Source organism: Morus notabilis, unplaced genomic scaffold (assembly GCF_000414095.1).
Source record: "Morus notabilis unplaced genomic scaffold, ASM41409v2 Scaffold1008, whole genome shotgun sequence".
Classification (NCBI taxonomy): Eukaryota; Viridiplantae; Streptophyta; class Magnoliopsida; order Rosales; family Moraceae; genus Morus; species Morus notabilis.
This window is the reverse complement of record NW_010367831.1, coordinates 209,635-221,856: the sequence shown is the minus strand read 5'-3', so window position 1 is coordinate 221,856 and position 12,222 is coordinate 209,635. Positions and strand designations below refer to the sequence as shown.

Sequence of the window (12,222 nt, the reverse complement as noted above, 5' to 3'; positions counted from 1 at the left end):
CAATTATAAAGGCAACCAAGTAATACAGAAAAACTAATCTATCAACGCCGGTTGTTCTCAACCAAGTAATACAGAAAAACTAATCTATCAACGCCGGTTGTTCTCAACCAAGTAATACAGAAAAACTAATCTATCAACGCCGGTTGTTCTCAACCAAGTAATACAGAAAAACTAATCTATCAACGCCGGTTGTTCTCAACCAAGTAATACAGAAAAACTAATCTATCAACGCCGGTTGTTCTCATATGCAGCCCACATACTATTAGCTATTTCATCCCTTAAAATGTGCATTTGTCGTCGGTGTGGACGGTTTTGATGTTGTTGGCTTCCCCGATCAGGATTGTGATTTTGATTCACATCTTGCTCTGTGTTGAGTGGATCAATTTCTGCTACCGGAATGGCGTCTCTCATGTATTGGGTTAGTAGATCATCGTTGTGGTTGTACATATGTATGAAGTTGTGTAGAATAGCACAAACAAGTGGAATATCTATTTGTGTCTGTATCGGGTAGTTATTAATGCACTTAAGAATACGAAACCTGGCTTTCCAGACGCCGAATGTGCGCTCGATACAGTTTCTGAGGGAAGAATGAGTGTAATTGAATAGCTCACGCTGAGTTTGGGGCCGACCCCTCCTTGCCCGATACTCTTGAAGGTGGTAAGTGCTCCCTCGGTACGGTGCCAAGAAACAATCATTGTTTGCGTACCCAGAGTCGACGAGGTAATATTTACCTGTTGTGTGCGTTAGAATATATTACGTGAATGTATTAGTTCCACATGGAAGCACAAACGTGTAGTTTTCGAAAAGTAATGAAAGATCAAGCTTACACATACCTTCTGGTGGAGTAGGGAAATTTTTTTCCCTCGTTTCTGTTGCGGATGCAAGCACACGTGCATCATGAGCAGAGCCCTCCCATCCAGCTAACATGTATGTGAACCTCATGTCGAACGAACAGACTCCTAATACATTTTGAGAGAAGAACCCCTTCCGATTTCTCCATACCTCAGCATTTGCAGCGGGTGGAACACATGGTACGTGAGTACCATCCAGAGCGCCAACACAATTCTACGTAGTAACTAATTACCATACACAACAACGCAATTCTACATATTTATCTTAAAGAGTAATTAGTTTAGAAAAAATACCTGGAACCATGGCAGATACTTGTTTCCACGCGCGGCTACGACAGGATCGATAATGTCGAAGTTTGGTGGTGTAAGGAAGTTAAAACGGAGCTCATACAACGCCTTCAAAACAGCGTGGAAGTACTTTGAAATGGTAGCACCCGAATGCTGCCATTGATCTTGTGACTCCCTGTTGTTTGAACTTTGACATACAATGTATAGAAAAATAAAAAGTTGCTCGTGCACATTCATATTCCTAGTCGGTCTTAAAAGCCCTTTAAGCTCAAGTAACGTACTAAGACGCTTGAAACAATCACTTCCCATTCTAATCTTCGACCTAATAACGTCCTCATGTCCATCAAGTAGGTATTGAACACGCATTATACCTGTGAGTGCGGATGTATGCTTTGGTTGAGGCAGGGGTCTTTCCATGTATGTGTAGTAATACCACAAAACTACTGCTACTGCCGCAATCTCATAATCGTCATCTGAGTCGTCACTATCATCATTTTCAGGAACGTGGTTTGAGGGACCTGCATTCCACATTGCTACCTGCGAGACATGCATAATGAAAGGATAACAAACGAATATATATGAAATGGTCATTTGATCCGCAAGTAAAGGTGACTACACATAGTACATCAATAAATATTGTTCTGCGCAATGCAACTCAATAACCATAATCAATACAACACCAGCAGGGCCGTAGTAAACATAATTAGCAAAGTCTACTCAAATACTATGTTGAAATCTAAAAATGAGAAATGATGTTCAATCGTATGAATACAGACAATGGTAAAAACAATATTTTATGGAACTCAATGCTGGTCTGGACTGCCATCGCCACCAAAGTGTCCCGGTTGCGGCGGAAAGTGAGGCATGTAGTATGGTGTTTGGGGATTATACGCAGCCGGTTGTTGGGGATTGTAGTTTTGGGGATTTGTAGGAAATGGTGGGACAGGTTGTTGTCCCCCAAAGTTTGGGGGCCGTGGCATATTGTTGGTGGGTTGTTGGCCATAGAAGGGAGCCGGTTGCATATAGCTGCTGGGTTGTGACATGAAGTTGGGAAATTGTGGCGGCATAAACTGTGTCCCCGTAGAGGCATGGGGGTTTGAGAAAGGTCCATGTGATTGAGTCCTAGACATACTGATTGTTCTTGTCACGAAGAAGTTACGTTGAGTATCACTCATTCCCACGAACAGCTTCTGCATATTTGGATACCAAGCAATAGCCTCCAAAAACATTATTGCGGTTTCATCATCAAGCGCCATTTCCCTAACTATGCCCTGGCATTGGTCCTGGAGATCGACAATAGGCGCAGCTTGATTCGCACTAGAGCTTTTAGTGCGACTACTACGCTTGCTTTCAATAGAAGAGACAAGCTTGCCGATTAAATCCCTCGCTACAGGGTCACATATTACCTTATGTGAGGACTTGGCTGATTTCTTGCCAATCGCTTTGGAGGATGACGCAATGTTGAGACCTCTAGCTGCATTGTTCAAACCGGCCCGCATGGAGGCAATGAAACCATCTTCGCTGCCACCCTCATCAGATGTCGCCCTTTCTTCGTCGGAGATGTGTACTGGACCCTCATCTATGTTCGTTGGATTATCCAATCCCTTCTCAAATGCCCCACTTGCCCTCGTACCACCAAAGGCCTCATAGTACAAGTCCCAATTTTTAAGAGGCTGATTCTTTGCCGATTTTGCCCATTTCTTGTTCTGCATATGAATGAGCAAACAAAATGACCTTGGCAAAATATTGCAAGAATTGACTACCCATAGAACAATAATTGTTTAGACGTTTACCTTGGCAAAATCTTCCCAATATTCATCAGTGCATGTCACAGCACCGGTAACAGGGTCCCAGCCAAGTCCTGTGTTATTGCGTAATGTAAGCTCATGGTCAAACTTGGCTTTGAGTCGGACTTTCATCTGCTGCACTTTGGCAGGGGTGACTTGATCCTTAAAGAACTGTTGAAGATGTTGCGCCCAATCCTCCCATGTTTTAGAATCCGGTTTTCGACCGTTGGCATCACGATTGTAGGCAGCGAGTCGCATAAGCAACTCCTCTTTCTGCCTTTCAGTCCAGTGTAGAGTGGCTTCATCGTCGGGTTTCCCTCTCGGCATCTAAAAATAGGAAAGAAAGAAGCGTAACGACGCACAAGAAGAATGGCCGTACGCGTGAGTCAGATATTTGAAACAATCTAACGACTAGACACAGTTATAAATGGCTCCGAACATTTTTCGAACATCACTGCCATTAACCAACGTACTATTACCTGGTTTATACATGTAACAAGTGAGGCAATGTTATTACTGGCTCAGAAATTTTGTAGCTGAGAAATCGCAACAACACTCGGAGCATCATCCTTATAAGCAGGAGTGACGTAGCTGCCATGCTTCAGAGGCACTCGATAAATTCCAATGAAGCGATAACTAACTGTCACATTGCCTACAGGACGCCACTACGACGAGTGTTCTAATTTTTGAACCAATTTCATCATTGCCAACATTACCTGTTTGTTAAGCGGTCATGTGCGATACAACCATAGGGGAGTCAATACACTAACAGCAGAGGCAGTAGATCCACAGGGGAGGCAATAAGCTAATGTAAAAACGGCAACAGGATAGCCAATACAACAATAAGAGAGTCCATAAGCTAAGGTAAAAACAGCAACAGCAGAGCCAATACATCCACAGGGGGAGGCAATAAGCTAGGTAAAAACGGCAACAGCACAGCAAGTACAACAATGGGAGATGCCATAAGCTAAGGTAAAAACGGCAACAGCAGAGCCAGTACAACAATAGGAGATGCCATAACCTAAGGTAAAAACGGTAATGGAGAGAATATACGACAATAGGGGATGCCATAAGCTAAGGTATAAACGGCAGTGGAGATAGTATACGACAACAGGGGAGGCAGGTAATAAGCTAAGATATAAACGGCAACAGGAAAGCCAATACGATAGCAAGGGAGGCAATAATCTAAGGTAAAAACGGCCATAGGACAGCCAATACGACAACAGGGTAGGTAATAAGCTTATGTATAAATGGCAACAGGAGAGACAATACGACAACAAGGGAGGCAATAAGCTAAAGGTAAAAATGGCCACAGGACAGCCAATACGACAACAGGGTAGGCAATAATCTAAGGTAAAACGGCAATAGGATAGACAATACGACAACAGGGGAATAAACAAGCTAAGGTAAAAACGACAACAGCCAAGGCAATACGAGAACAGGGGATGCAATAGCCACAGGGACAAACGACAACAGTTGAGGCAATACGACAACAAGTAAGAGAACATCGTGACTGCGAACGACAACAGTGGTCTCACTACACATTAGCATCACAATACAAACGACAAGGAATATGTCTCACGTTTCCATCACAATGCAAACGACAACCAATATCTCAGCATCAAATCAGTGAAAACGAAGAAGAACTACGGTGCGATCATGACAAATCCAGAACAAATAATGGTATATAGGAGATTAGTAGTTGTGAAATATCATACCCGGTTGGAACCAGTTGAGGACAAAGGCTTATCGTCTATCAAAACCCCCAAACGCGATCGTGAGGCAGCGCGTACGACGGCTTGACACCGGAACCGCCGATGGTAACCTCTCAACGGAAGATAACCAGTAGATGCAAGATTCTTCCGTTTGACTCTACATCGACGCAATAAGACGGCCAACGGAGTTTGCCGGTTGCATCGAGGCGGATGAATGGTATCCGTGATGAAGATTCAAGGGCAGGGGCGGGGAACACTTCTAGGGTTGGGCATGCAACAAGAAATCGAAGCAAAAATGGTGGAAATAGGGGAGAGGTTTACCTTTTTTCGCTGCGGATCGACAAAGTAACCGATTCGAGTAACCTTCCCCCAATGGAGAGAGTCAATTTTCACTCCAAAAATCTGCAGACAATAGCTTTTTTCAGAGTGAAATTAGAAGGGGGAGGCAGGAACCAGGGTCCAGCGGGCAAAAAGCATAGAGAAATCTGCACTGGGGAGGCAGGAACGAGGCAGCAACGGGAAGAAATCAGGAATCTGCACTGTTCAAGCACATGAAAACACTGTAGAAGCACACTGCAGTAATGGAAAAACGAGTGGTGTGCCAAACTCTGAAATCAGAGTTATTACTCGAGTTTCACACTCGAGTTTTGGTTAATGAACGTAAAACGCAACCCAAAATTCAATTCGAGTGGGCTGTATTCGAGTGGGATACATGAAGTGAACGGGCCCTTAATTTCTCATGGACATGAATTTCTTGCTTGCTTCCTTCCTAGCCAGTTCCTATAAAACACAAAATTCTTAATCGTGTGAGAAACGGTAAATTTGCCTGATTAGTACAGCCATAAAATCCTTTGGTATAAATACCGAGGCCAATCCATGCCTATTCTTTCATTAATTCAAAAGTAATTTCTGGTTCAATCTCAGTTTACTCATAGCTATACCACAGTCATGGCCAAAAGAGAAATCAAATTCCACGGTTTGCTTATGATGGCCCTTGTTTTGAGTGTCGTTTTGCTTTCCTCTGTCGTTCAAGCTCGCCCACCGTGTGATTTTCAAGTTCATGGTCAGGACCATGCCATGCCCATTACGGCTTCTCAGCACCTTGTGGACGTTGTTGGACTTTTGGCAATCAAATCCACTGGCCCAAGTCCACCTGGGGAAGGCAATTAGTTGGCCCAATATGTTGTTTGTTGGCTGTGCACACTTTAGTCTTCAAGCTGTATAGCTATCCTTTTTACGCACTAGTTTTGATTTACCAAGAAAACATGTTGTACTGTCGTAATAAGTTGTAGCCTCAAAATAAAACCTTTATTATATAGGGAGTATTTATAAAAATACAGGTGACATCTTTGATAGATCGGCATGTTGTAATACAATTGTTAAATAATCATGTTTTTCTTTATTGCCCTATTTTTCTTTTCTACAAAACATAGTTTTGAGTACAAAAATTATGACCAAATACATGAAATTTTAACACACATTCAAAAATGACCACAAAAAAAAAAAAAAAAGCATAAGTCAAACAACCCAACATCTATATCAAACACATACAAATATAGCCGAAAAGATTATTGGTGTCATCTCGCTTTTATTCTCGTCGTCTATTGGAGAACCCCCATTATCTATAATATCACTATGTGGACGCAGATTTTGATTCTAAACGTTGTACCAATTTATCTACCATTACTTTTACATGATCTTCTCGCGTAAACCTCTAAATATTTCTTTAAAAAAGTTACTATTTCTTTATCGCATATTCCGATCCTCTATTTTCACAAATAAATATAACCCTACCACTACATTTGAAGACTTTATTTCCCCATAATTCTCTACCACGCTAAAGTTGTTAGTGTGGCTTCTTAAATTCTCTCTTTGTACTAACAGAATAATTAGAGTATATGTAGACTATAGACAATAGACTAGGGGGTGAATAAACTACCAATTTAGTTCCACTAACGTTGTTAGTAGCATGCATACTAGAAGAAAAAGGGATATTACTTTTGAGATTAAAATGAAACTTTAGTGAGTGCCAGTTCTCATTCCAAAAGAGAAGGCTAATTTTTTAATGCACGAGAGAAAATTCTCTCATATAATTAATTGTTACGTGGATTAATGAGAATCGCTTTGTAATGTGGTAGTGGTACATGGTCCCCCTAGAGAGAGACTGAGTAGTTGCAAAGACAGAGACATTGGAAATATGGCTAAAAGAGAATGTGACAACAAGTCATTGTATTCGTCGCATTTCATTAAAAAAAAATAATAATAAAAAAATGACACTTTTCTAGTAGACCTTAAAAAGATAAAATGTCCGCAGTTCTTTATTTTCAGTCGTCAGATTTGATCAACATTATGTTAAATTCAGTGGCGGAGTCAGTTTTTTACTTCAATAGGGGCGTACACTAAATTTTTTTAACAAATTATCTTAGTGGGGGCATATAAGAAAATATATTTATTTTAGTGGGGACATATATTATTTCAGTGGTGGCTTCAGTGTAAAATTTTAAAATTTTTAAAAGTAATATTTTTTTTTAAAAAAAATTTTGAGTGGGGGCGGCTGCCTCCGCTCATCTTCAAGTGGCTCTACCACTGGTTAGATTAAAAAAGTATGCAGAACAAACAGTTTTTGATATATATTTGACGGTTAAAAATAGTGACGGCTAAAAATAAAACACTACTGGTAATTTTTTTTTTTTTAAACCTACTAAAGAAACTCTCAAAAGAAAAAAAAAAAAAAGAAAATGATAGAAGAAAGAAAGCACTACCTTATGCTCCTTACTTTATATCATCACACAATATTTCATCTTTATCGGCCAACTGCACAAAACGCACACGTAACACATCTAGGTGCCTTTCCTTTTACCCAATGCATATCTTTATTATTATTATTATTATTATTATTATTATATATCTTTATTATTAATATTAATATTATTTTTATTATTATTATTATTTTTATTATTTTATTTTTGATACCCATAATCAAAATTAGCTTCTCGCTATAAGCTGATAAATTCCTTCTCATCCACACTTTTCTTTTTAAAACAAACCGGCTAGGACAAAATCGAAGCAAATAATAGATCGATCCAAATATATCCAATTCTCTAGCTAGTCAAAAGGTACCATGCACACCATTATGGTCTTTTGCCTTACTAGCGAAGGAATTGGTCAGAATGTGATACTTTTTGTTATAATCTATGGTAGTCATTTTTCGATTATGGCGGGTGCTTTATAGACATGATCTATTATAGCAACTCAAATTCTGACCATCCAATTTATTTTGTGAAAAAGACAAGGAAATTAGAAAAAAAAAAACGCGTTTTCTTGAGTTAATACAATAAAAGGGTTTACACAGTAGGAATTAACAGTGCAGTTTTCCAGTGTAAAATAACACCTGCTATAGTAAAAAAGCAAAATATATCGGATCCTACGTCCATTTATACTCATTTAATTGGATGGCACTATCAAATCGAGGCTGTTTGTTGTCTCCGGAGATGAAAATGCGAGATGGCCGGTTCGGCAAAATCAAGCCTAATTACATGGTTGAGATATGAAACACGGAAATGCCTCTTTGAGAGCTTATTACAGATCAGAAAATATTTAGAAAGATGTATGTGAGTTTTTGAGATCATCCTTCGGGAGAATAATTTATTGCTTTCGGGAGGAAGCTCTGTCGATCGAATGGAGTTCGCCGGGTGAATAGAAGACGTGTGGTGCACACTAAACAATCACTGTGGAGATTCGTCACACCGGCGTCATTGTCTAGGAATGAGTCATTGAGTGAATAAGTCCGTCCGGTGTCTGTAATTTCTGAAACATAGTAAACTGTTTACTGTCTGAGCGTGGTCCCGCAGATGTAGGTGTGCGCACTGAACTGCAATATCATATTGTGTGGTCTTTTGATTTATGTACTTTATTATGCTGAGCAACTGAACGTAATTAACCCGGATATTAATTAATTAAGTCGTGTTCTAAACAGTGTTCCAATATCATCTGGAATACCAGACGTAAAATCAGATCTAACAATAGGGTTTTTTGTTTTTGTTTTTATTTTTGTTTTTTTTTTATTTTTTTATTTTTTTATTTAAGAGTTATTTTGGGCATTTTTAAATAAAAGTTAATTGTTGATTGAGACATACAACTAAGGGAGGAAAGACTACTATACATCTTTAAATTTTCTTTTCCTCAGATTCTTTGCGGTGATAAATATGCATGTACAATATTCCTTAATCTACCATCTAGTAATTACTTGACACGAAGTTCAAGAGATTGTGACTTGTATTATATAGATATATTCTACCTATGATTATTATAACACATGCCATAGATTAGGGGGTCTATGAATCCCAATATGAAATGAAAACTGGTAAGAGTATTTGTCCGGTGGAGAATGCAGAGAGAGAGAATAAAAGATCAAAAGAAACTCTACTTTGTTTACCTTATTATATCTTTTCTTGCCTCAAAAAGATGGTTAATAGGTCTCGTTCATTTCACTGATTCGAGTTTTTAGTTTTAGGTTTGTACAGTAAAATTTTTTTAAAAAATGTCACATCTAACTTTTTTTACTACAGTGAAAAGTTTTCAAAAAATATCACATCTCAACTCAAATTGAAAATTTAAATCTGCGAAGTGAACGAGGCACAAAGTTTTGTTATTTTCTCGGAAGAAGCGTTATACCCATTTCTTCTTAGCACCGGAACCGTTTATTTTAGTCCTAAAGTTCCGTGATTCTTTTGCAAATTTATTTTGCTAATGGGTGACAAGAAATATTCCCACATTGCAACGCAAGCCATTTGTAGACAACTGGCCAACACAAGGAAAGTGGATGTATATATATACACACACATAATAAATATATATAATACTTTCTATTTCAACCATTTTTTTTTTTTAAACAAAATTTTTTTTTTTTTTTTTTTTTTTTTTTTTTAAAACAAATTGCATCTGACTTAGCTTTAGATCTCTATTTTCCATTAGGATCTAATCATATGCAAGTACCATAGAAGGAAAATGCTTACACATGCATCATTAATTTCTTTCACACATCATGATCTAGCTAGCTCTTTTTTTTAGTCAATGTAGCTCAAAGTAGTATCTTCTGCGCTTTTTCTTTTTCCATGATAAATAGGGTTGACATGAAGGAAATTTCCTGGCCACTAATCACACGAAAATGCCCATTTATTTCCAGTACTATTTTCAATGTCCATGTTTTGTTTATCAAACAATATTAGAGATAAAATGCATAAAATTATAATGTACCAGTTATCTTCATATTATATTCACATATATTGCAAACTACTGATCTTCTTTAAAAGTATAATTCTTTAAAAAAAAAAAAAAAAAACATATAGACATTATATATATTTTTGGCTTACAAAAAAGGCTAGTTGACTGGATTTGTTTCAAAGAAAAGAAAAATCTACTAGCTCTTCTATTTCCTTTTTCTCCCACTAGGGGAAAAAATATATATATATGAAAGCGTTGATTCTCTGGGTCCCATGGCAACTAGGGAATTGGCAAATGCAATTTGAAGAAGTCTATCAGCTGTGACTCCTTGATTTTAGCTGTTCCTGCGCTATCCAATCAGTTTATTCGCTGGTGGTTTATCCATTGCGTATATTTCATTTATAAGCAGTTCTGTTGAAGAAATTGTTGCAGCCAAACACTAGACCAAATAAGTTAATATTATTACTTAATTTCTGCAAGGTTTTGATTCTATATATTTTTCATTGACGTTCACCCATGTGGGCATACATAACACTGTCGACCTACAGTGTGCCGTATCGTACACACACACACATATTATAATATGTATAAATTCATTATATATAACAAAAAGGAGAGAGTTGTAGCAATATTGACCAAATTTTTTTGTAGCCAATAAAGTTATTCAATTGTCATCAACTGTAATGTATTGGTAATTGGAGTCTAGTTATTATCTTAATGCAGATCTAGATAGTACATCTAACTTTTTTACTACAGTAAAAAGCTCTCACATAAAATCACATATCAACTCAAATTAAAATTTTGAATAAGCGAACTAAACGGATCCTAAAACTCAGTCGTCTTAGTTTTCATTATCTTAAAGAGCCATATGTTTTTAGGATTAAGAGAGGCTTTACAGAGAAACACAATCTCTTTTATAATCTTCTTCCTTTTTATAATATTACAATAAGTGTACGTAATTATTCTCATATTGAGGGTGGGCTACCATAAATTTTCTTGTGTATATTCTTATGCCTTGTTCATTTCATCGATTCGAGTTTTCAGTTTTAAATTTTTACAGTAAAAAGCTCTCAGAAAATGTCACATCTAACTTTTTCTGCTACAGTGAAAAGCTATTAAAAAATATCACTTTTCAGCTTGAATTGAAAACTCGAATCCGTAAAGTGAACGATGCCTTGATTTGGTTTTTTCACTGTAGTTTTACTGTTAAAGGTAATAATTAAAGAATTAGCCAATTCCGACGGCGCCTAATTATGATTTACTTATGCAATGTTATTTTCCCACATGGGTTTTCACTTTGCAATATATTAAGACTTTGGTGGATCCAAAAGTAACCCTAGAGTAGCCGCCTATAACACTTCGAATTTAATTCGCAAAGGTGAATATAAAAGATGTTGGAAGAATCTCAAAATAATCTACAAGCATCCTTTATGAGCCACTCACTGATCGATATTTATAAATATAACTAGAACATATTTTTGAATATGTTGAAAACATGAATCATTTACAATGGAAAGAAAAGGTTAATAAGATATTAATTGGCCGTCCACATGAGTTGGATGTATAATAATTGCATCATTATATTAAACGTGTCTACGTCATTTGATCAATCGTTTATGTATTACATATATAAAAAATTTGAATGGGGGTACAATATAAGTTTTTCTCTCCTCTTATTTTATATTTTCGTAGCAAGTGTAATATGAATTAAGTTATGTGAAAATGTAATTATGTACGTCTTAAATTCATTATATTCTTTAATGATTTATCTTCGTATGAATTTTTAGGATTAAGTAGTAGGGCATAATTATGGCTTTATGACAAAAAAAAAAAAAAAAAAAAAAAAAACCGAAATGGGTACTGCAGAATTATGCACATAAAAAGAAACGAAAAGAAAATGGATTAATTAGTGCCTCATAAGTGGGAGGCACAGGCATTGGCACTACACAAAATGGCCTGGCCACTTATTTACATGTGATTGTGTCACATTATAAAGAGGAGAATACATAGCTCACTACAAGAAAAAGGGGTTTTTGCGACGACAAAAAGTCGTCGCAAAAACCCGAATGTCGTCGCAAATAAAGTTTTTTGCGACGACAAGTCATCGCAAATTTGCCGGCGCAAAAATTTGGTCGTAAAAAAGTTTTTTGTGACGACATAGTGTCGTCGTAAATGTATTTGCGACAACAGGCGTCGCTAATACGTCGTTGTAAAATTCTCGTCATATGATCATTTTTTGCGACGACATTTCAAATTGTCGTCGCAAATAATCTTATTTTTTAGCAACGACAATTCTAAAAAAGTCGTCGCAAAAAACCGAAATTAATTTTTTTTTAATTTTTAAAAAATGCACCCTGT

The 12,222-nt window shown here is 37.2% G+C and overlaps 1 protein-coding gene across 1 annotated transcript; it reads right to left on the bottom strand.

Annotated features, from left to right (window-relative positions):
* Positions 1-225: 225 nt before the first annotated feature.
* Positions 226-1,670, bottom strand: LOC112094536 (protein ANTAGONIST OF LIKE HETEROCHROMATIN PROTEIN 1-like). Its single transcript, XM_024175644.1, has 3 exons — positions 1,146-1,670; positions 834-1,065; positions 226-731 (listed from the first exon to the last, which is right to left on the bottom strand). The coding sequence occupies exons 1-3, from the start codon at positions 1,668-1,670 to the stop codon at positions 226-228; spliced, it is 1,263 nt and encodes a 420-aa protein (XP_024031412.1).
* Between the last annotated feature and the right edge of the window lie 10,552 nt (positions 1,671-12,222).